General features: G+C 40.6%; 1 protein-coding gene across 1 annotated transcript; it reads left to right on the top strand.

The window, feature by feature from the left end:
* The first annotated feature begins 556 nt into the window (after window positions 1-556).
* On the top strand, window positions 557-12,646 carry LOC128855183 (nuclear pore complex protein Nup133-like). Its single transcript, XM_054089887.1, is given in 13 exon segments — window positions 557-795; window positions 861-1,032; window positions 1,115-1,638; window positions 1,683-1,882; window positions 7,410-7,523; window positions 7,600-8,245; window positions 8,324-8,531; window positions 10,543-10,655; window positions 10,719-11,284; window positions 11,344-11,696; window positions 11,776-11,964; window positions 12,031-12,247; window positions 12,312-12,646. Coding segments are annotated over 13 exon segments (3,588 nt in total). The 5' UTR covers window positions 557-667; the 3' UTR covers window positions 12,470-12,646.
* The last annotated feature ends 13,889 nt before the right edge of the window (window positions 12,647-26,535 follow it).

Below are 26,535 nucleotides of genomic sequence, written 5' to 3' on the forward strand. Positions count from 1 at the left end.
CCAATATAGAGCTTAGAACTTTCTCCCACAAGAGAAGAAAATAAATGAAGCAACTGTCAAAAATTGCTTTAAGATAAGAAATACGAATAAGAAGCACAAAGTGTGTCGCCGGTACTGGAGACAATTCTCTTCTCTCTTCCCTCCTTCTCCGACGAACAAAATGTACCCTTTCAAATGTTTCCGTGTGTAAATGGGCACTAACTGGGCAATAGGCGATAGCCCGACATTCCAGCCAAAGATGACATTTCAGCTGGAGGATTGCAATTGTCGATGTTGCGAAATTAAATATACTGCCGACATTGCGCAGAAGCAGTGATGCCACTTAAAAATATAACGTTACTTAAGGAAAGAAAAATAAAATTATAATGCTGTTTAAATGTAATAACATTAATGTATTGTGAAGAAATAAACACATTTTTTTGATTTTCTAAACCAAAAAATGCCACTATGAATACGGTGCTAACTATTTCGCTGCCGCGCGAAATTAATTAAAAACGATGGTTTTAAGACATTTGCTGACAAGCTAATTTTCCGTCGTTACGTCTGGTAGTGCCGTCGCCAATGTGTTTATATTATCACGCTGGCGCGAATGTTCGTAACAACTATATTGCGGAAAGAAATAGCTTATTTCAATTTTGTGTATTATAAATAGCAAATTATATAAAAAATGGACAGATCTTTGCAACAGCTATATACCACGATGCCGCGAAACTCCTATACCGCTCGAATGCGGTCTCAGCAGTCTTCCAGCAGGCCGGTATCTCCATCTATAAAAAAGACTGGTATTAGCCAAGGGTTTGTGTTGATTTACCTAAATATATTCAATAAAAGTATCTAATTGGCCTTTTCCCAAATGTTAGACGTTTTAGTCTGTCGGCTCGGTCAAATCCTTCAATTGCTGGAATTCGATCGGAATTTAATATGGTTGAAAGTTTCGGATTTCAATTACCGGTACTAGTTAATGAAGCGCTAACTTTTAATGAAAAGAATCAAAATGTGTCAGTCCGCTGTTCCCCTAATGGGTGGGCCTGGGTAAGTAAACAATGATGTTTTTAAAAGTGAATGTTTATACGTGTATACATACAAGATACGCACACATTTTTTTTCATTTTAGGTGGTGTATGGTCGCCGTCTGCTTATTTGGCAATATAAGGACACAAGACGCTCAGAAGAAAACACATCACCTCGCACCCCCAAGGAGTTGTTGCGCAGTCAACAACGTCGCGGAGCTGCTATGGCTCAATGCCGTGAGCTCACGTCGCCCCACTGTGATATTGGTCATAAAGCTTCTTTGGTTAGCGTTTTCCTTGGCGAAGGATAACAGATGGCATCGTGTGTTGCGGTTTCCCCCACTGGCGATGTACGCTACTGGGCCTCTATTGCACACGATGGCTCTTCTGTGGATGTTAACGGAATATTAGATGGTCAAGAATTCGATCAAATGCTAAATATGCCACACCAACAAGGTTATTTGCTGGTGACGACTACTTGCAACTTAGTACTGTTGCAGCTGCAGCTGCTTAATGGACGACACGTTCTGCAACATAAAACCATACGGCAACCCGCTGGTTTTTTGGGCGACATCGGAAAGAAATTTTCAATTATAATGGGCATGAACAGTGGTAGCGATAAAGAAATGTAAGAAATGTTGAATCTATATACAAATATTTTAATACAATTAGTTCTTTTCAACAGAAATTCGTTGGCATTGCTAGTGAGGCAGGAACTAGTGGTGAGGCTTTTGTTACGGTGCTTGCTGATCGTTGGTTTCAGCGTTGGCGGTTGGCAAATGGCGGTACTGTAGAGCAGATGCTGTATGAAGATAGCGAAGTTATTCGCAAAATACGTGATGAGTTTCAACATAAGTTCTGGAATATAAGAGGTATGCTCACCATGGTTGATTATTTAATTTTCTTGTCAAGAGAACTTCCTAATCTACTGGGATTACTTGCAAATACATTCTGTTAAAAAAATATCGGGAATTGTTCGTTTAAAAAGCGCGCGTTACGCATATGACTAAATTTTTTCTGCTGGAATGTTGGTACACTGTCCTCTAGAGAGTAGCAGAGTTTGAGCGTGATCTGGCAATTAGCTTGTTTTTGGCATTTAATTAATATATATCAGTCAACCGCAGGTGTGCTCTGCGATTTTCACTATGAATAAAAATATCGAACAAAGAATTTGTCTTAAATTTTGTGTTTTGAACGGGATTTCGTGTGTCGAATCATAGAAAATGTTGCAGAAAGTCTATGTCGAGTGTGATTTACGTGCTTACGTGGGTATAGAGTTTGACATGCAATCCAGTCAACAAGCGTCTGAATGTCTGAATGGCGCTATCCACATGAGCCAAAACTCAAAAAACCACGTCTAAGTCGGTGAAAAGTGAAAGTCATACTACTAGTTTTCTTTGATTATCATGGTGTTGTGCACTCGGAATTCCTTCCAAATGGTTCTACGATAAATAGAGAATACAGAAACAGTTTTTTGCCCAAAAACTCGACAAATATCATCGAACAACTACCGGATTTAGCCCTCTGTGACTTTTTCCCTTTCCTTAAACTTAAATTGCCACTCCGCGGACGCCGCTTTGAGTCGATAGAAGCCATTAACCGTTTGAGTGCTAAGCGATTTTCTTTAATACATACGAAAATTGCGAAGCAAAATTTGGTCTAAGAAAACTGAAATATGATGGCTTTACAAATATAAGCATAGAGAACACAAAAAATTACATATTTCAATAATTTTATTTTTATTTTGTAGACTAAACTATTAGTTATGATTATAAGAAAAACTTATTTACATTTTTTTAATATCATCTTTTTTTTTTTTTACAACAAGTTCCGGCATTATTATTCAAATTTTGGCACATTTGTGGTTCCCCACACATGTACCATGCACACCTTTTTTGCAAATGTTGCATATTAGCCGGGAACGCTTTGGATTTTTAGATCCTTTTACACTACATACTACACATTTGCGCAATTTATTTTCAAAATATCGATATTGAACGAAAAATAAAAATTGTTTTTAACGGTCTCAACTAATTTATACTTTTATATGACATACATTTTTTATAAATATCGCAAAATAATATTCAACACGTTCCTAGCCGAACGCCAAATGCACAGTGATGCAATCGTCGCTATAGCAACGCGCCGCAAATTTGGAGTAATTAGTTATCGTCGCTATATCGACGAATCGCACTCAAACGGTTAAGGATAATTCGCTGAAGGAGCGTTCCCATGGCAGCCGGTTCTACGTTACCGGAATGACTCGGGTTTTTATTCCCGACCAAGGGCTGCCGCCCCAGTATACTAGCCCTGTCTAGTGTACCGTATTTCACCCTAAATCTTTCGTCACAGGAGCAACTCATTGCAGCCAGTTTGCTCCAAATACTTCTCTTCCGAGCTGGCGTCGAACCCAACCCCGGACCTGAAGTATTCTACTGCTGCATTTGCCACAAACGGCTCCACCCGAACTCCACCTCGGTTAGGTGTAACCAGTGCAACGGGTGGTGCCATCTTAAGACCTGCTCAGGCATTAAGACTCACAGGGAGTGGTCCACAAGGTATGTGGCCACGTGTTGCTCCCGCTCACAGGCGGTCACCGCCTCTACGGCTACACTGCCCTCAGTGCCGGCACATCACACTGCCGCCACTAACAACACCTCAACGGTCAGGAGCCCCCAAGAGCAACACGACTCCCTCTCCAACCCACAACCCTCCTGCTCCTACCCCAGTGCGGGGACAAACCAGCAGCTCTTGGTCCCCCGCACAGTCTGCTCCGTGTGCCAGACCGTAGTACCTCGGAACCTGACAACTGTCCAATGCAATTCTTGCAGTGGCTGGTGTCACTTTCGGAGGTGCTCCGGCCTGCACACCACCCGTGAGTGGACACGTGACTACGTTGCCCCCTGCTGCAGAGCTCTGCACCCGCAACCGCCCCCCGTGGCGCGGCCATCTGACAACATCAGGCCACTTCCCATTTTGCGGAACGCACAGCAGGAGCAACGCAGACAACATCACGCATCCCTCACCCCCCGAATTACGACGACACTCCCGCGAAGCTTTAAGCTTCTGCAACTGAACTGCAACGGACTCACGAGCAAGATTGACGAGATAGTCGACTTCATGAGTCGGTTCGGAATCAAGATAGCTGCGGTCCAGGAGACAAAACTGCACGCTAGCTCCCCCCTGATTACCAGGGACGGCTACAATGTGCACCGAAAGGACCGCGAGCGAGACAACGGTGGTGGCCTAGCGTTCATAGTACACCATTCAGTGCAGTATCGTCTTATTGATGAAGGCATCGACCGCAGGGACAGCACCTTAGAACGTCAAGGTATAGCTGTCCGGTCAGGCGATGCCGAGCTCGAAATTTACAATATTTACATACCCCCTGTCACCTGCTGCCCGGCAGGATATCTCCCCGATATTGGTGCGCTCATCAGGGGAGAAAACCGATTGGTAGTAGGTGACTTTAACGCACATCACGATCTTTGGCATTCAAGCCTGCCAAATGATCGTAGGGGACAGCTATTGGCAGAGCAGATAGACGATTCGACGTTCAGCACTGTAAACGACGACGCCCCCACTAGGGTAGTGGGCAATTGTAGCAGCTCGCCTGATATAACAATTGCTAGCGCTGGTCTGATAAATAGCATAACCTGGCGACCTATGCTATCGCTTGCATCAGACCACTTGCCCATTATCATCTCGATCGAGAGACCTGCCGATTTTGTTTCCGCGGATCACCGGTCATACATCAACTTCAACAAAGCTGATTGGACCAGATTCGCGGAATTTACTGAGAACATCTTCGCAGCCCTACCCACTCCCACCGATGTGCGCGTAGGCGAACGCGCATTCCGCAAGGCGATTACAGCCGCCGCGGCTCGCTTCATACCTGCTGGACGGATCCGGGAATTACGTCCCAATTTCCCAGCCGAAGCAGCCGTTATGGCAAACGAGCGTGACCGCCTACGCCAGGCCGATCCCGGGGATCCTCGTATAAAGGATCTCAATTTGGAGATCCGGCAACTGGTCACCCAACATAAGCGGACCAAATGGGTAGAGCATCTGAAGTCCTGTAACTTCACCTCTGGTGTGAGCAAGCTCTGGTCCACCTTAAGGTCCCTGTCGAACCCGACGAAGCACAACGACAAGGTGGATATCACCTTCAACGGTCGTACTTCGTCGGACCCGAAGAGATGCGGGAGCTATTTTAGCCGGCAATTTATATTGCATCCTCCGGTCGACAGATCTAAACGTTGTGCCACCAGACGGCTGCACAAACTGCCCTACAACAGTGCACCGCTTACTTTCACTAGCGACGAGGTTCAGGGGGCCATCAAACACATGAAACCATCAAAAGCCATTGGCCCCGACGGACTAAACATGCTGATGCTGGAAAAGCTGGGTTCATTGGGAGTAGAATATCTCACAAAGGTCTTCAACCTGTCCATGGCCACTCTCATCATTCCTGATAAGTGGAAATTAGGGAGAGTGGTCCCACTGCTGAAGCCTGGGAAACCCGCCAACCAAGGGGAGTCTTATCGTCCGATAACTCTCCTTTCCCCAGTAGTGAAGACACTTGAAGCCCTTCTACTCCCATTCCTCACTGAACACCTGGCCCCAGCCCCACACCAGCATGGTTTCCGTAGAGTGCACAGTACCACCACGGCACTCACCGTCATAAACACCCAGGTAAACCGCGGACTTAACCAAAACCGCCCCTGCGAGAGGACTGTCCTAGTAGCGTTGGACCTACAAAAGGCTTTCGACACAGTCAGCCACGTCACGCTACTAGATGACATTTTACAGTCGACACTCCCGCCAGGGCTGAAGAGGTGGACCGCGAACTACCTGAGTGATCGTCACTCCTCGGTAGTATTTCGAGACCAAACCTCAAAACAGAGAAAAATAAAGCAAGGAGTACCGCAGGGTGGTGTCCTTTCACCCTTGCTTTTCAATTTCTATATTTCGAAACTCCCCCAGCCACCAGAGGGAGTCTCACTGGTCTCATATGCCGACGACTGCACGATAATGGCGTCGGGCAATGACATTGATGGCCTATGCTCAAAAGTAAACGACTACCTCGCCCGCCTTTCTCGCTTCTTCACTGCGAGAAACTTAAAACTTTCTCCCACCAAATCCACGGCGACCCTTTTTACCACCTGGACAAAGGAGGTCAAGCTGCCACTTCAGGTACACGTCGACGATACCCCAATACCGACGATAAACAACCCCAGAATTTTGGGAGTCACCTTTGACAGCTTGCTCTCCTTCTCGGCGCACACAACCGCTATTGCAACGAGAGTACAGAATCGCAACAAGGTCCTCAAGTCGCTTGCCGGCAGCACTTGGGGCAAAGACAAAGAAATGTTGCTGTCGACTTTCAAAGCAATAGGCCGACCGGTTCTGAACTATGCCGCGCCTGTCTGGTCGCCTGGAACCAGTGATACGCAGTGGACGAAGCTTCAGACCTGCCAGAATACTGCCATCAGGACCGCGACAGGATGTCTCCTGATGTCCCCAATCCACCATTTGCACGACGAGGCGCACATGCTCCCGGTTAAGGAGCATAACAAAATGCTCGGCAAGCAGTTTCTGCTTGGGTGTCACCGTAGGCCTCACCCATGCAGACACCTGCTCGAGCCTGAGCCACCTCCCAGGCACATCAGGAGACACTTCCTCAATTACGTGGACGAGATCTAGGACAAAACGGACAGACCACTCCAGGATCAGACAGTATATAGACAGGCAATTAACGACATTCATCGGGAGACCCTTACCACCTTCCTAAGCTCCCGACCCCCGAATGCCGTTATCGGAGTCCAACCACCACCTATCGCAGACGAAGAGCTCCAGCTTCCTAGAGAGTCCCGCGTAATCTTGGCACAACTACGTTCTGGATATTGTAGCAGGTTAAACTCCTACCTATCCAGAATCGACCCCGACATACTAAACATATGTCCAGCATGTGAAGGTACCCCGCACGACACTAACCACCTCTTCACATGCCCCATCAAACCCACTCATCTAACACCTCTCTCCCTCTGGACCCAACCCGTCGAAACTGCCAGTTTCCTGGGCCTACCGTTAGATGAGCTAGACGAAGACGACCGGTAATTACACTACACTGACAGGGCGAAGATACTGCTACAACAACAACAACAACAACATCTCTTTAAACGCGTTTAAAAGGTGCTTTGATGACTGGGCTAATCGTTGGCATATGTGTATTTCTTCGAATGATTAAACAATTATTTTCCGTTTTGTTGAACAATTCCCGGTAGTTTTTTGACAGAATGTATTTCTCACGCAAATCACAATGCATGGGTGAAATTTTGTTTACTAAGTAATTAATGTTTTTACTAATTAATAATATCACTTATATTCATTGTGCAGATAGTCCGGATATAAATTTAAATCTTTTGGATATGCATATTTGTGATGGTAAAATTTATGTGCTCGCCGGTGCTGTCAATACAGCACACGCTCCTCAAATACACTATGGCGTTGGTAGGTTTATTTAAATAAAACGATTGTTTCTGTAATGGCCATATTGCTAAATTATTAATTTTTTTTTAATATTTAGCCATCGTTGTTACGGAAGCCGAATCAATGAAGCTACAAAGTTTCATTCCACTTAAACTTACGCAATTTTACAATATTGGCACTGAAAAGGATTGTCACAATTTGCGCTTTATCGTTACACGTACTCATCTCTTCTTCTACACCGAGAAGTATATTTACCCATTAAATCTGTCCAATCCGGCAATAGCTGAAATGGAAGCTGAAAAAATCGAATTTCATTTGCAAGATGATCGTATATTAAATGCTGCTGTTTGCGGATACTTACCACTATTCTTCAGTCGCACACACGGCTTAGTTTGTGTAACACCTGGTGATTTTGATACAATGGATTTTCTAAATTCCTCTTATGCGATGGGACCCAGCGGAACTACAACGGTTGATATAACTGGTTTGTCATCTATTGGAGGCGAACAAAGCGCACTATACAGTGGCCAGATTAATGATGGCAATCTGTATATGTTTGATTTGGATCCAGATGCGATGTATAATGAGTTTAAAGATGAAGTTAGTCAATTGAAGGCTGCTTTTATCTATCGTCTCAAGCAAAACAATAATATGTGTAATACGATATTGAATGAATTGCTGCGCAATATGTCAGAAGGACAGTCAGGTTCCACAGCACTCTCAGATGCCAACCAATTGGATAGGTGCGTTACAAAATGCATTTATGTCTATTTTATTAATAAAACAATCATATTACATATAATTTATATGTGAATATTTAGAATTGTAATAACGATTGCTGAAGACTTGGCTGAAGATTTACCTGCAGCCGATCCACGTTGGGAACAACTGTGGACAGAAGGTGGGCATAGTAACAAACATGCTTTGGGAAGTTCATCATCCTTACAAATTCTTACACAGTTGAAGGAGAAAAGTCTAGCGCTACGACATTTCGTTGATTTTCTACATAACACAGGAATTTGGGAAAAGGTATGTGATAATAGACGGCAGATGCCGAGGGCGACCCGAAGAGATGCGCGAGCTATTTAGCCGGCTTTTCATACTGCATCCTCCGGGCGACAGAACCAAACGTCGTGCTACCAGAAGGCTGCACAAACTGACGAACGACAGTGCGCCACTTACTTTCTCCGGTGATGAGGTTGACCCCGACGGATTAAAAGCGCTGATGCTGAAGCATCTGGGACCCCTGGGAGTAGGATTCCTCACAACGGTCTTCAATCTGTCCCTGGCCACTCTCATCATCCCTGACAAGTGGAAAGCAGGGAGAGTGGTCCCACTACTGAAACCTGGGAAACCCGCCAACTAAGGGGAGGCTTATCGGCCGATAACTCTCCTTTCCCCAGTAGTGAAGACACTTGAAGCCCTCCTACTCCCACTCTTCACGAAACACCTGGCCCCAGCTCCACATCAGCAAGGATTCCGACGAGTGCACAGCACCACCACGGCACTCACCGCCATAAACGTCCAGATAAATCGCGGGCTCAACCAAAACCGCCCCTGCGAGAGGACTGTCCTAATAGCGTTGGATCTAAAGAAGGCTTTCGATACAGTCAGCCATTCCACGCTACTAGATGATATTTATCAGTCGACACTCCCGCCAGGGCTGAAGAGGTGGTCCGCAAACTATCTGAGCGGTCGGCACTCGTCAGTGATATTTCGAGATCAAACTTCAAAGCAGAGAAAGATTAAGCAAGGTGTACCGCAGGGTGGTGTCCTTTCTCCCTTGCTGTTCAATTTCTACATCTCGAAGCTCCCCCAACCACCAGCGGGAGTTTCCCTGATCTCATACGCTGACGACTGCACGATAATGGCGTCGGGCAATGACATCGATGGCCTGTGAACAATTACCTCACCGACCTTTCTCGCTTTTTCACTGCGAGGAATCTTCAACTTTCCCCCACCAAGTCCACGGCGACCCTCTTTACCTCCTGGACAAAGGAGGTCAAGCTGTCCCTTAAGGTAAAAGTCGATGATACACCAATTCCGACAGTGAATAACCCCAAAATTTTGGGTGTAACCTTTGACAGCCTGCTCTCCTTCTCTGCGCACACAACCGCAATTGCCACTAAAGTCCAAAATTGCAACAAGGTCCTCAAATCGCTGGCCGGCAGCACTTGGGGCAAAGACAAAGAACTGTTGCTTTCGACATTTAAGGCAATAGGCCGACCGGTTCTAAACTATGCTGCGCCTGTCTGGTCGCCTGGAACTAGTGATTCGCAGTGGACAAAGCTACAGACTTGTCAAAATACCGAGATTCGGACAGCGATCGGGTGCCTCCTGATGTTACCCATCCAACACCTACATAACGAGGCACAAATGCTCCCATTAGTGGAGCACAACAAACTGCTCAGAAAGCAGATCCTGCTTGGATGTTACCGCAGGTTTCACCCTTGCAGACACCTGCTTGAGCCTGAGCCGCCTCCCAGGCGCGTCAGGAGACACCTCCTAGACTACGCTGACGAAATCCAGGACAAAACTGAACGCAACCTACTGGACCGGACAGTGTTTAGACAGTCAATAAACGACATCCACCGGGAGACCGTTACCACCTTCATGAACTCCCGTCCTGTGAATGCCGTAATCGGAGTCCAACCACCACCTATTGCAGACGAAGAGCTCCAGCTTCCCCGTGAGACTCGTGTAACACTGGCACAACTACGTTCTGGATACTGTAGCAGGTTAAACTCCTACATATCCAGAATCGATCCCGACATACCAAACACATGTCCGGCATGTGAAGGTACCCCGCACGACACTAACAACCTCTTCACATGCCCCCTTAAACCGACTCATCTAACCCTCCTCTCCCTCTGGACCCAACCCGTCGAAACAGCATGTTTCCCGGGTCTACCCCTAGATGAGCTAGACGAAGACGACCGATGATATGCCTACACTGACAGGGCTACCTATGCTGTTAAAACAACAACAACATAAACAGTATTTATTTCTAAATTTTTATTCTCATTTCTCTTCATTGTAGCTCGATGCAGTGCCGAGTGGGGGCGGTAGCGTACTGAAGCCTACTTGTTATATCCTGGCAGACATTAATGAAAAACTCGTTGAGGCCATTGCCTTGCGAAGCATACAAAACAAGTAGTTACATGTAATAAAAGCAAAATTTCATATATTTACTATAAATATTTTTACCTTTTCCAGGTACGGGAAAATTATCGATGAAGCCATCAATCGCGTGGTTTCCACTTGGCAAGAAAATCCTTGTGGGAATCTGACTGCCCAGGATATATTTTATGTGCGCCTATGCAAGTTTCAGGAAATTTTCCAAGCACTTTCCGATCTCGTAGACAACCGCATTGAGTCACAGCAGCAGACAACTTTGTTAGCTAGTCTTATAAGTGATATAAATAGCATTGTCTTGCATGTTATAAATGAGGTGCTGGATAGTCGCGAACTGAACTCCTCATTATTTACGCTGCCACAGGAGAAGGAAAATTCATACGAATATTTACCGTGGACAGCAATGTCAGGCAGTGTTGGCGTGCGCGATACATTGTCACATTTAATAGACTCTTCGGTCCGTTATGGCGCACATTGTACCAACGAGCCTGAACTAAAACAACGTTTGTATAAACAAATTTACGAGATAATAGATGCTGTATTGGACGGGAGAAAAAACTATCTAGAGAGTGTACATGATTCCGAAAAGTATAATGTGTTGTTGCAGCAGTTTGAATCACAGCGTAGAGATTTAATCTCCATCTTGAGTAAGCTATATGAGCGTGCATATTTGTAGTTTGTTATATAAAGAATGTTTTATTTTAAGTCGATGATGAACAATATGAATATGCTGCAAAGTTGGGAGAGAAGTATCTGGATTTCCAAAGTTTGGTGGTTATTTGTGATGAAACTAAGAACCAGGATCGTCTGGATGGTTATATTAAGAAATATGAAGAATACGAATTTTCGCAATTTGCAATCAACTGGCATTTGCGACAAAATCGCCAAGGTGAAGTGTTCGAACGTTTTAAGGGCAATCAAGCTGCGCTATCTCAGTTCATGCGCGATCATCCAACACTTGGCTGGATACAATTAGTTTTTAATGGCGATTTTGAACGCGCATCCAAAATTCTACTACAGTTGGCGCAAAACGAGATCGAGTTTGTGCAAAGAAAAAAGGTGTGTTGAGGGGGAAAAGAGAGACATAAATAATTTTTTGTCATTTATGTATTTTTCAATTTAATTTTGTCCATAATAGTCCATGCTGTCTTTGGCAAAATTAGCCGCTTTCGCTTCAGCCGACTCAGATTTAGCCATACAAATTGAAAGTATAAATGCAGAATTGAATATAATCGATTATCAAGAACAGCTGAATGAAGCTCTATTACAAAACTTTGGTTATGATGTGGAGAATCCAAAAGTACTTAAAGTGGATGAAATAATAAATGTAATGCGAGTACTTGTTTACTAAATTTTTTTTACAATAAACCTCTTTTTAATTGTACATCTTCAGCTTCTTATATCTGAAGAAAATGAAACTGCAAATGAATTTGATTTTCGGAAAGCATTGGAGCTGCTCAACTATTTAGACGAGCCGTACGATGTGCGGCATAAAATTTGGTGCGCGTCGATATTGCGTGATAATTGGACTGCTTATGATACCAACAATGCCATGGACTATCTGCAAAATTTGCTGTTTTTCAAATTGGTCGAAGTGTGCCATTTAATGGGTAAGCTCATTTATAGAGGTCCGAATAATTTTAGTTGTTACATTTTTTACTTTTGTTTTGATAGACGGCGATTGTGAAACCTTCCTTCCTCCAATAGATGATTTTCTTAACAGCCATGAGTTAGGTGATTTAGTGCACAACACGTCGTTTCAATATCTCTTTAAGCTAACCTATGAATACATATCGGATGCATTTAAAAAACCAGCTGGCATGGAATTGTGAACTTGATGCAGTTGTTAATGGTTACTAAATAACTTATTTTTGTATTGAGAATTAATAAATCATTTTATAAGATATTTAAATAAAATAAATTTAATATGAAATAAATAAGTTAAAGAAGCTTAAACATAAGCCAGTAAATAATTGAGGCTTGCACATAGAGTATCAGGCGAACTAAGCAACCTTTTTTGTTGAGTCATAAATCTTTTTTTCTATTTATGTTTATGTTTATTTGCTTCTTCCTTTAATTTTAGGATATTGAAACATAAATAAAATTCAGTATTTTCGGTTTGAAATGGCAAAACGACCACTGTGCAAAAACTGAGCAATTTTTTCGTCCTGAAAATCTTGTAGATCTATTACGAGCCTTCTTCAAAAAATATAAACGCTGAAATGTGTAATTTTTTTTAATTTTATTCGGCCGAAATCTGATTACTGATGCTTAAGAAATAGAGCCTTGGCCAAGAGTATTAGGCACCCCACTAAAATACAAGTAATTTCAGATGTGCCTACCAAAGTGACCGCTGCTTTTGGCAAATGTGTGTGTCTTTAATCTTTGATTACAACAATAAGTTGCTTTATTAAAGGTAAACTTTAAATATTCTAGCATTTTTGATTTGGCAGTCAATGTGTGAAAAATCTTTAGTGCAAAATTATCAAGGAGATATAAATAATTTATTTTTATCGAAATGTCTAAAAAAAGTCAAATTTGTTACGACAAAAGAGTGAGAATTCAAGTTTTAAGTGAAAAAGGGAAGTCTCAGGCTGAGATTTCCAATTTGGTTGGATGTGTTCGTAAGCGATTTGCAGAATCAAAATCCCACCGACATACATATGTAAATCAAAAAGTGGAAGAAAACATCTCACTAGTGTACGGGAAGACCGAAAGTTTCTGCGCGAGTCTCTCAAGGAACGTAAAAATTCTCTTCTGCCCTTGCAGCTGTCTTGTCGGAAGAAATTGGAAAAACCGTTAGTGCTCGAATAGTTAGAAAATGTTTAAGAGAATCAGGTGTTGAAGGAATGCAAAGCTCAGAAGAAATCGAAGAAAACGTTTCGAATGAGCTCTCCGATAACAACATGGATGTGAAATCCAATTTCTATATTACATAATATTCTTCTTCTTCTTGATTGGAGAAACCAAGTCCTTCTGCACCTGATCTATCCACCGCAGAGGAGGCCTTCCTCTTCCGCTCCTACCATCAGCTGGTACTGCATCGAATATTTTCGTAGTCGGAGCGTTTATATCCAATTGGACGACGTGACCAGCCAACTAAGTAGCTGGATCTTTTTTCGCTGCGCTATGTCTATGTCGACGTTAAGCCCATTCTATTATTGGTCCATCGCCTACGATACTCGCCAGGCAGATAAAACCCTAAGAAGACTCACAGGCGCGGTTTTGATTATTTTGCGGTTTATCCGTGTCTTGATGTGTAGAAGGACTTCAAGTGCCTTCACTACTGAGGAAAAGGGCGATGTCGCACGTTATGACTCCCCTTGGTTGGCGGGAGGACGCTTTGGCCTTTCTGAAACATCTAAAGCGCATCGTTGATGAAAACAATCTGTGCACTGTTGTTTGGCAGGTTGTGTAACCGTCGGGAAGAACGCTGCTTGGAAGAACAATGATTTCGTCAATCGAAGGCTGAAATATAAATTGTAAGCTGAAAAGGCTCACGCATCTTTTCGAGTTCATCACAACCACCGTGTGGCACGATTTTTTAAAGTATTACGTTCGATGTGAAATCCTGGCAACGTTGACAAAAGTTTAGCATTCTAAATGTTTGAGTGACTGCTTTATTTTTCTCTATGTAATTTTCATTAGTAAATTACAGCCAATATCGAGATTACCAAGGAAAATTTTTATAGAAAACTCCATTATTTTTATTTACATATTCACCTTCACCAATTTATGCAAAATAAGGGCATGAACATCAGGGAACACCAGAAAAGCCTACAATCAACGAATTTGATTGCCACTCTACTTTCTTTGTGCTTCTTCGGTTTTACTCTGGAATAGGGCATACTCACCATCCTTCGCTAGAAACAATCAGAACGGAATCGTTGAAATCACTGCTTTGCTGTTGCGTTTGCTACTACTTGCATATACATTCGGTCAAAAAAGTACCGGGATTTGTTCAATAAAACGCAAATAAATGTTTAATCATAAAAATTAATTTTGTCGCCTTCAAAATAGGCTCCATTCGAAACAATACACTTATTCTAATGACTAGTCTGGTCATAAAAGCACCTTTTAAACGCATTTGAAGAGATCTTTTTCAGCTCCGTCAGCGAATTATCCTTAACGGCCTCTATCGACTCAAAGCGGCGTCCGCGGAGTGGCAATTTAAGTTTAAGGAAAAGGAAAAAGTCACAGAGGGCTAAATCCGTTGAATACGGTGGTTGTTCGACGATATTTGTCGAGTTTTTGGTCGAAAAAGTATTCACAATATGAGCCTTGCCAGCCCCATGAGTTTTCTTTCCACAAATTGGGCAGTTTCCTACGCACACTCTCTCTCAAACGTCGCATAACTTCCAAATAATATTCTCTATTTACCGTAGAACCATTTTGAAGGAATTCCGAGATTCTGAGCTAACAACACCATGATAATCAAAGAAAACGAGTAGCACGACTTTCACTTTTGACCGACTTTGACGTGGTTTTTTGGGTTTCGGCTCATGTGGATAGCGCCATTCAGCCGCCTGTTGACTGGTTTGCATATCAAACTCATATACCCATTCATCATCTGTTATGATGCGCTAGATAAACGTTGGGTCCGAATTCACTTACTCAAGCATTTCTTCTTTTTATTTTTTGAAAGGAATTCAACTCTCTTGGAACTAGTCGAGCAGCCACGCGTCTCATGCCCAATTGATGGTGTAAAATGTTGCAAGCTACCTCCCTCAAACTTAAATGATGGTTTTCCAGCACCATTTCCTTGACTTTGTCGATGATTTCATCCGTTGAAGACGTTGATGGGCGACCAGATCCACCAGACGACCAATCTTCCACGACTTCTCGGCCCTCTGCAAAAGCCTTATACCACTCGTAGGCACGTGTTTTTGATAAAGCACACTCGCCACGAAATACCGATCTCTTTTAATAGTCAATAAGCGGCACTAATATGGTTGTAGCAGCGTAAACATTCCGCATACATGTAAAGGGGGATGCGGCTGTGAACGTCTTTGGCTGGATATAACACATGTGAAAAGGGCTTAGCAAAGAAAATATGTTTTTTTGTTAAAAATTAGTTTTATTCATCAACGCAATTTCCATGAAGAACAATCCAATCATTCCAGCGCTGCTCTAACATTTCAATACCACTTTTGCAGAACGATTTATCTTTTGTTTCAAAATAGGCCTCAGTTTCAGGGATAGCCTCTTCATTCGAGCGAAATTTCTTACCGGCGAGGTAAGGTCTGCGAACAGCCAGTAGCCGCTGGGAGTCAAATCAGGCGAATACGGTGGATGTGGGAGCAATTCGAAGTTCAATCCATGTAGTTTCGCCATTGCTTTGATTTACTTGTGACAACGCAACGTGTTTTGATGAACCAAACTGATGACCAAATGCAGCACCCACTTTGAATAGAGCTTTCTCATAGTTAAATGCTAATGCAATATAAAACCAACAACCTCTTCTTTTGCTATCTTTACGATGCCAGCAAACTCACGCAACTTCACTTTTGGATCATACAAAACGATTTCGTGCACTTTTTTGATGTTTTCTGGTGTTACCGTCTCAAGAAAGAGTTGAATGCAATAAAACTAGTGCCATACATATAGCCCGGGAATTTTCAGCCCATGTGTTAAATCTGCTCCTACGTTTCACCGTGGTAGTGGTACTGCAGATTGTGTCGTATTTCCTCATTTACTGCTACAGGCCACAAAACCATCAAATTATTTTCTTAGATGCATAATTTCACCTTTAAATCGCCGCATAGTATGAACTGATGCAATATATATTTTGTCAATTATGGCTCACTAAAGGCATCTGGCGTAAAATATTAAGAACTTATACGGCCTTACAAAAGCCAATTACCAATTGCTCTTTCCTGCGATGCCTTTCAATGGCATCTTAGTGGGCGAATTTTTAATATTCGTATAAATAAGCCCTTAATCCTTTGAATTTTATAAATGCGCGTTCTGTTCATAAATATAATATTTATATTCAATATATAAGTAGGTTTAAGCGATTTTTTATAATGGTTTGAAGCGTCTTACAACTTCACGCCATCAAATGGATGGGGGCCGCTTGGGAACACCGCGTCTTTGTGTGTTTTTAACCTTCAAAAGTTTTCTCTTTCTTTTTTTCTTCACTTAATTTTTGCATTTTTCATTAATATTTATTTGAAAATATAATTTCATACGCCAGTGTGCTAATTAAGTTAGGGTTATATACGTACGAGTATACAAGGTGAAGTCCAAAATAAACAAAACTCGCGCGATATAAATATAGGGTTTTTCAGTAAGAGCGCTTCAACTTTTGAACTTTTTTGAATACAACACAAACGGTTTGACTTTTTTAACTAATTTTTTTTTTTTGAACATATACATTTAAGTATGAAATTCGATTTCTTTTGCATGACCACCTCGTGAACGTTTTACGAAATCCAATCGTTGAACCCAATTTTCGACCACTCTTTTGCATAAATCGGCCGAAATTCCAGCAATTTCGCGTTCAATATTGGCTCTGAGCTCACAAATCGTCGCCGGCTCGTTACCGTAGACCAATGACTTCACATAACCCCAAAACGGGACGGCTTGTTAAATGGACCGTAAAATGGCCGTAATGCTCTTAAAGTAGCAGCAACAGAACGATTATTTTCATAAAAAATTTGCACGATTTGCAATCGTTGCTCAAGTGTGTAGCGTTCTATGATGAAATGTATACTAATGAAGTTTACAAATGACAAGCGAAAAATAAAAAACACCAGTCTAACGGTTAGACGCGATAGAAGTGAAACCTTCCGTAAAACAAACTGAGAGAGAATGAGACGAAAGCAGCATTAGGAGCGGAATAATTATAGGTTCATTATAATATTGCTATAAAGTTCATATTTTATTTTCTTCATTTTATTATTATTCATCCTCAATATTTTCAATTTCAACAAATGATACGAGGGGCTTATGATAGCTAAAATATGATACAAATGCTTTGGTTTCGATATTGTCAACATGTCTTTGAAATACCGCGTCAATGGTTGATTTTGATCGTGTTGTCGATTCAGTGCGATTGTTACACATTTTTAAATTGAATGTTGTATTGAGAACGTCAATTAAAGGAACCGCTGTGTCCAATGCAAAATTTACGTTAAAATCGCCACTTAAAATCATTGAAACTTTATTGTAATCTTTTCTAAGTATCCGCGATACTTCTGGTGTATACTTTATTAAATTTTCGTGAATGAATTCCGTGATGCTATTTATTGATTTTTTTTTCTGTCGATATTCACGACACTTTTCTGCATTATTTTTCGGCATAATTGTGGTAAATATTTAAAAATGAAAATATTTACGAATATAAAAATACACACGCGGTTGCTATTATGAGCGTCCCAGCAAAACCTGCGTGACCGAAACTCTAACACAATTAATATACATTTTTTTGAATGTTGATGCTTTCCATTTCAATTCAACCGGGCTATTCGGGTCATGTTCTTCGATTTCGATGTAACTTAAATATGTTGCTCTCTGGTCAAAATAATGAGACACGTATTTTTTTGTTCGCCCGAAAAAAATTTTTTTCAAGAGTTATCGGCAATTTTGTTTTTCGCTTCAAACTCGATTTTTTTTAATTATATAAGAAAATTTTTTTTTTAAATTCCCATAACATAGTCAAAAATGAACCGATTTTAATAATTCTGGGTTCAAAATGATCGTAATTACTTACACAAGCGACTTCATGTAGAAACAATTGCAAAAAAGTAGTTGAAAATTTTTTATTTAGTAAAAAAGAAAAAAAATTGAAATTTTTTCAAAATTCAATATTTCAAAAAGTGTTTTTTTTTTTTTTATAACTTTTTTAAAATCAAAAAAACATCTCTAACTTTAATTGAGCTGCATGCCTAGTAGCTAAAATGCGTTGTTTTTGAGTAATGAATTTTTGAGTAAACACCCTGTTTCGCACTTTTTGTTTTTTGCAAAATAAAAAATTTTCAACTACTTTTTTGCAACTATTTCTACATGAAATCGCTCGTGTAAGTAATGACGATCATTTTGAACCCAAAATTATTAAAATCGGTTCATTTTTGACTAAGTTATGAGCATTTCCATTCAGAAGATTATAATTCGTTCATGACAAGGCGAATTTATTATAGGTGACAGCAACCACATATAAGTAAAACCCTACATGTATTTGTTGTTGCGTTTGGGCCAACCATCACGTCAAAATCAGCAAGCAAATGTAAACATACGAAGGTAAACATACCAATACATACAAACAAAGCATATCATTTTGACGTAAGCCATACCTACAGTGAAAAATTCAGCTGTGTGAATGCTGTCACCTTAATAAATCCACCTTGGTCTCGACATGCGGACGTTGAGCGCGTACGAACCATCCTATGCGATATAGTTCAAATGGAGACCGCTCATCGCAGACTTCGTGCAATAAATCCCAAAGTTTACGGCATATGGTTATCGTGGCGTAATGGTGCTCACACTCCCCAACGTATCGTGGTCCCTTACCGTTACCCGTAGGATACACAAAATTGAGCATAGCTTATCCCGTAGAAAACAACTGCATTCTTTCAGTTACATATTTACACAATACATCGGTTTGTGTGTGTTTGTGTTTGATTGTATCGACACAATGTTGCCATTGATATATTTGCATACACACATACGCGCACATACAAATTAAAATTTGTCTAAGTTTATTATTATTATTATTAAATTTATACTTTACAAATTAATTTGTAAAATATATTTTGGAGGCTCGGTTACTGGACCATTTTGCCTCGCAAGCGTGTTCAAATTTCGTGCAGCAGATTGTGTTTTTTGAAGGCGTCGTTTAGTATCTTAATTGTAACTTCCTTGCTGCAGTCTAGAGTTGTTGTTAGATTGCTGCTGTAGCTCGAGATGGGGCAGTCCTTTAGAATGTGTTCTATGCTAAGGAGTGTATTACACCGCCTGCATTCTCGTGGGGTTGCGCGGCTGTAGTAGCGTTCAGATATAAATTTCGTTACACCTACTCTTGTTCTGGCTATTGTGATGCATTTTTCGCGTGAGAGATCTTTGTGGTAATTTGGTCGTTCGCATTTGAGGTTGTGGGCCCTTAAGAACAGGTTGACGATTCCCACAAGCTATCTCTTAGTGTTCTGAGATAGAATTTATGGAAGTTTGTCATTACTGTGGTTAAGCAAGGAGTCTCCGCTACGAGTGGGATGTTAAACGTTTGTTTCGCAGATTTGTCCGCTAGCTCGTTGCCTGTTATTCCCATATGACCTGGTATCCATATTAGTTTAATTTCGTTCTGTGCATTTGTTCTTCCCATTACATATCGGTGCGCTTCACTGTTTCTATTTGTTAGCGATTTTAGCACACTCAAGCTGTCCGAGAATATGACGGTCCGTTTGTGGTTTTTGGCAGCGTGGTGGACGGCGAAACTAATTGCTGCTAGTTCGGCATTGAAAATACCAGCATTTGGTGGAAGAAGAGCTTGATGGATTGTTTGGAAGGTTCCGTCCTTCCGTTGTTCTACAACAGCATAAGATGGTGATTCTTCGAGTAAAGAGCCATCAGTATAATAAAAAATATCAGCTTTACAGTTTGCTTTATATGTTAAGAATATCTTTTTGTAAGCTTCTTGTGAGGTGTTATTTTTGTGGAAGGTGTTTAGTGAAATATCTATTGAAATGTTTTTGTTTGTCTTAAATGTGTCTGGTGGTTTAGGTGGTATTGGCGTATGCGTATCCAGTAGGTATTTAGATATAGCCGCAATGCTGCAGGTACTTCTATAGCTCTGACTAACCGGGTTTCGGCTGGTTATGCGTTTCCAAAAGTTGTTATGTAGGGGATGCGACACGGTTGTGATAGATTTTGCCGCCAGCTTTGCGGATCGACTTCTGAGTAGCCATTGAAAGTCGTTGTAGCGCGCTTCGACTCTTACAGCTTCTGTTGGTGTTGCCATTAGTAATCCAGCTGCTATTCTAAAACAGTGATTAAACGCTGTATTTATTTTGTTTTTATTATTTTCAGAGGTGTATCCGTAGAGGCTGATACAGTGTTGTGTTACTCCTTCAGTTAGTGACCGGCAAATGTCAAGTGCTGTTTCGATATGAGGACCCTTTTTCCTTGAACATATAACTTTGAGTAAGTTCTGTACTTTACTAAGTTTTGTTGTGATTGTTTTTATGTGCTCATTCCATAGAAGATTCCTTGTGAAGGTTATACCCAAGATTCTCATTTTGCTTTTCAATTCGACGCGTTTGTTTCTCAGTGTGATAGATGTTGCGTTACAGTTTCTCTTTCGGCAAAGGTGTAAAGCTTCAGTTTTGTCGGCTGGAATTGCTGGTCCCGTTTTTTTCGACCATTCGTGTATTCTTTTGTCAATGGCGTTGAGGCTTTGTGATACGTTCTCTTGAGTACCTGAAGACAATGCGAAGATGTTATCTGCATAGATGCCAATGAAGTCAATTCCACTTATGCCTTTTAATGTTTTTGACAGTGTATTTGTGTAAGCATTAAAGAGAAATACTGAGAATGGGGAGCCTTGCGGAATTCCATTATCTAGTATGTAATTCTGAGATAGGTAACCATCTACTTTCACGGAGATTCTTCTGTGAGAGAGAAAGGATGATGCTAATTTCAAAACTACTTTGGGTATGCCCCAATCGTGTAGCTCCTTTATTACAACTGTTGATACTACCCTGTCGAATGCTTTTTCGAGGTCTTCAGACACGATTAAGCAGTGTTTTTGATGGTTTAGGTTGTTTTTTGTTTTTGTTTCTAATAGGTGACAAAGTGTGTGTGCTCCGTGGTTTGCCATGTATGCATGTTGAATTTTGAGTATTTTTTCATCACATGCTTCCCATAATCTTCTTGTCACTATTTTGTCAAAAATTTTCGACAGTACAGGGAGTAAGGAAATGGGTCGGTATCCTTCGGTTGAATTCTGGTTCTTACCCGTCTTCGGAATGGGCGCTAGTACTGCTTGCTTCCAGTCATGTGGATAAATACCTGTTTTAAGAATATTGCTGTAAAGTTGGCACAATCTTGTTTTGAGGACACTTGACGAATTTTTTATCATGGTATAAGTAATTTTGTCCTTGCCAGGCGATGTTCCTTTTGCGTTTTGGAGTGCAAAATGCAATTCTGAGAGTGTTACTGTGTCTATAATGAAGTTTAGGTTGTTTCCAGGGCATTCCAAGCTGTCAATGTTCATATTTAATTTTTCTTGTATGAGGCTTCTATCGAATTTGGCGTTTGCTCCTACTGAGCTCCATGCTCTTGCTAGGTGAGTCGCTTTTTGTTCTGGGTGTGAGATGACGGTGTTTTCTGTAAAGATTGGTGGAAAACTGGATATGGTATTGGATTTAATCTTTCTTACTTTGCTCCATAATGTTTTAGCATCTATCGTTGGGCTTAAGGAATTTACGAAGCATTTCCACGTTTCTTGTTTTGCCTTTTTACAGGCTCTTCTAACCCTCGCACACAATCTTTTGAAGTTAAGAATCCTTGTTGGAGTTTCTCTGTCCCTAACTTTTTTCCAAGCTTTCTTTTTTTCGTGTATAAGGGTGTTAATTTCTGCGTTGAACCATACTGGGGAGTTTTTCTGTTTCGGACATCGGCTGGTTGGCATGGATTCATTTGCTGATTTTCTAATTATCTTTTTAAGTAAGGCAGCTTCTTGGTTGACATTATTTGATTTAAGAAATTGATTGTCAAAAAGTTCTGTTTTATTTCGGAAAAGTTCCCAGTTTGCTTTGTTTTCCTTGAATCTCCCTATAAATTTTTTCTCGATCTTGGTGCTTCCATTCTGTATAAAAATTGGGAAGTGGTCGCCTGCGATAGGTTGGGATGGACAGCTCCAGGACAAGCAGCCTGCCAAATCACTTGAAGCCATAGATACATCTACTGAAGTAAGTGTGTTCCTTGTGTTCAGGAGTGTTGGTGCACCATTATTTAAAAATACTAGATTGCGAGCATGTGCAAAGGACTCCCACATATTTCCGCTTCTTGAGTTGTATTGAGATCCCCAAAGTGTATTTTGAGCGTTTAGGTCCCCTGCGACTATATGATGTCCTGAGTTTATTTGTGGTAAGTCTTGCAGCAGCTGTTGTGTTAAGTTTATGTCCGTTTCTTTGTAGATATTTGTAATATGTAAGTCTTTTAGTCCGTGTATGGTTATGGTTTGATGCAAAAGTTGGTTAGTGGATGTTTTATGATTTGAAGCGTTTATTGTATTTTTAACTAATATTGCTATTCCTGATTTTGCATACGTTAAATGTTTGTTGTGGTGAAATATTTGATAGTTTGGTAGGTGAAGTGATTGTTGGTTTTTGTTTATGATATGAGTTTCCTGTAATAATATGATATCTGGATTATGTGTAGAAGTTAGGTATTCCAGTCCAAATTTATTATTAATAAATCCCTGAATATTCCATTGTATTATTGAGAGGTTTAGGCCGAAATCCATTTACGGAATTAAAAGAATGAATCAGTTTTTTCTGTATATTTCGGCGGTGTCTTTTTGTGTGTATTAGGTGTGATGTCGTTTAGCACAGGTAGTATTAGTTCCCTACTTGGGGATGTTTCCATGTTATTATCTTCTGCGCATATGTTGTTGTGTCTGGTGATTGTACTGGTTTTCTGCGTATTTTGTTTTGCTTGTAGGTATTTTGTCTTTTTGTGTGTATTAGGTGTGATGTCGTTTAGCTCAGGTAGTAGTAGTTCCCTACTTGGGGATGTTTCCATATTATTATCTTCTGCGGATATGTTATTGTGTCTGGTGATCGTGTTGTTTTTTTGTGTATTCTGTTTGGTTGGATTTTCTGTTTGTGTGTATCTGATAGTGTCTGCATTTGTTACCTTAGTTTCTTTGTTTACATCAATATTCTTTTGTGTGCTGTTAATTGTTTGTGAACTATTGTTTGGTAGGTTGTTTTGGTTAGTTTTTGTGTTTGTTGTTTCGTTTTGTTTCTCTGGGTTTTTTGTTATATTAGGTTTGGTGTTTATAACTATTTGTGCCATTGTTGGTTTTGTTGTTCGCTTTGTGAAAGGCTCGATTTGGTAGGCGGAAGGGTTACTGTTATATATCTTCCATGCTTCTCGCACGGTGCAGCGACGTTCGATTTTTATTTTGTTGACTGGTTTGTGTTTTAGGAAGCTGAGGCAGGCCGAATCATAGGATGAGTGTGTGGTGCTGTCACAGTTTATACAATATTTTCCGGTGCATTTTTCATGTGAAGGGGGCGTTGCGCACTCTTTGCAAAGTTCCATGTTCCGGCATCTATTTTTGGTGTGTCCAAGTCTCTGGCAGTTTCTACATCTCATTGGATTTGGGATATATTCTTGTACGCGAACTCTTTCCCATCCAAGCTTGATTGTGTCTGGCCTACGAACCAGATCGAAAGTAACTACTGCTGATCCGGTTGGTATTAGTTTATCTCCATACTTCTTCATGATTTTCTTAACCTCAATCACTTTTTGGCTAGCTAGACCTTGAACTAATTCTTCTTCTAGGAGGTTGATGATATTCCTGGAGAAGATTCTTCCTTGTGAGGTATTAAGTCCTTTATGTGAAGCAATCTTTACCGGAATTATTCCTATAAAAGTTGCTTTCTGAAACTTTTGAGCTGCCTTTAAGTTTAGGGTTTTGATGAGCAGATCTCCGGATCTTAGTGCAGACACTTCGGTGTAGTCGACGCATATGTGTTTAAGCCCTTTGTCGATCTGGAATACATTGTATGACGAAAGAGGGCGAATTTCTTCACCAACTTTTGGTCCCACAGCGGTCGCTACGAGATATCGCGGAATGTGATCATCGTTCTGTTTGTGTTGAGGGAGAGGTACGAAATCGTCAGATCTCGTGCGTTTGCCAGGTTGGTCAATGTCCGGGTCAAGTAGCCGAAACCTGTTTGAAGAGGGGGGGTCAGCCCCATTCATTTTCACACTGCACTGGTTTTCAACTGTTTGTGCTACTATAAATTTTAACCGAAAAGAAAGAATGTGGTAGATTTGTAATTGAATAGCTAACACTAAGCACTAAAGGAAATCACTAGTTTTGTTTAATCACAACGGAAGAGCGAAAATAACACGTCTTTGCGCGGCGATTGCCTGAACTAGACTGTTGTCTAAGTTTATTTTGTAAATAATTTCGAAATGTACTGTTTAGCAACACTGTGCAGTGAGAAAGTAATCAGCTGACACGATTCTACGGAAACAATCCAAAATCCCACGTCAACCATCTACGATACTACGGAACGGGACGGTGGTGATAATTCATTTACACGGCGTATGTTTACGTTGGTGAGTGTGGGCACCATAAGATATCACTACAATTTGTCGATCGCCATTCGTATACAAACAGCTGACGGTTGCGACGACCTTCGTGCAATATATGTTTGCTTGTTCTTTATTTATATATCATATTAACAAAGTCAAAACTTGAATTACGATATGAATAAAATTACAAGATAATATAAAAGTAAAAGTAAAATTAATCTACGCGTTCACATATGGCAGATTACCTGTAAAATTAACAGCTGTAATAGTAATAGCTGTCAATACTGTTGTGATGGGCTTTTCTTCATACAAATTATTTTGGTGGAATATTTCGGTGTTTTTAGTTTGTTTAATTATTATTAACGATATGAAGAAAATACAAGCAGAAGGAATAGCTAATTTAATTGCGCAATTGGCTGGTAATATTAAACAGTTGGAGGAAATCCGTAAACGACGTTTACAGAGGTTTCAAAAAATTATAGCAGTAATACGCATGCGAAATTCGATACTACATTTTATAATATTATAAGTATTAAGAAGACACACGCTTCGATTTTAAATTGAACTCAGTTAAACCACAGAGGTTACACGCACTTAAATTTAAACCGGAAAATGTTTGCAGCTATTTATTAAATTATAGAACATAGAATTACAATTTCACAGTTTTTCCTCAACCTTTAATGGAAAACACAGAAATGCTAAAATTTTCGGCACAAATTTTCTCACAGCAATCAGCTGTTCGTTTGTTTCTTTTTTTCTTTCACGAAATTTTTCGTAATCTTAACTCTTTCAATCATGATAGCTATCCAAGGATAATAGATTACCGAGATCGGTCATCCGCTATGGTGAAAACCCAAATTGTGAGAGGTACTTCGGCCATAAGCTTTTAGAAATTTCCGCACGACTGACTTGCTCGGGTATACATATGTACATATGTATATTAAATTGTTGTACGCATGAAACTGTTTCGGCTGTGACATGATGGTATGATCTGTGTTACCGGAACGACGCGGATTTATATTCAAATACTTATAACCAGGACTATAACTTTATATATATATAACCTTGCATCATTAGAAGTAATTCAATAGTTAAAAAATTTATAATGCAGCAGCCACGTTTGACAGCTTTCTGCCTTCCTCCCCTCACACGCTTGTAACAAGTTCTTTGTCACACTTGCAAATTACTGTTTTTAATTTGCAGTTATTACGGCACTCTCTAGTGTTTTATAACTTCTATTGTCTTAATTCTTAAATTGTGTTGAATCATTATTTTGTTTTCATTTGTAAATTATCTTGTTATTTTATTGTTTTTAAATTCGTTGCATTTTCTTTTGATAGATTGGCTTGTATGTATTTTACATGTAGTTTTATTTTTATTGTACCCGTTAGATCTACACGACATTCTATTCGGGGAGCCATTTGGTGACCGAAGAAAAAGCTTTTTTTCAAACCAACAAAACGAAATGGAGAAATCTACAAACCTGCAGACTACCTGAACTACAACTGCGTAACGTGACGATTGGGCTACGGAAAAAATATTTCCATTATAAATTATAAAATAGTTATCAAGTAACGGGAGAAATAAACGTTGGGATATATTCAAAGCTTAGCCGCGAAATAAAAAA

The sequence above is a fragment of the Anastrepha ludens genome, chromosome 2, assembly GCF_028408465.1.
Source record: "Anastrepha ludens isolate Willacy chromosome 2, idAnaLude1.1, whole genome shotgun sequence".
Lineage (NCBI taxonomy): Eukaryota > Metazoa > Arthropoda > Insecta > Diptera > Tephritidae > Anastrepha > Anastrepha ludens.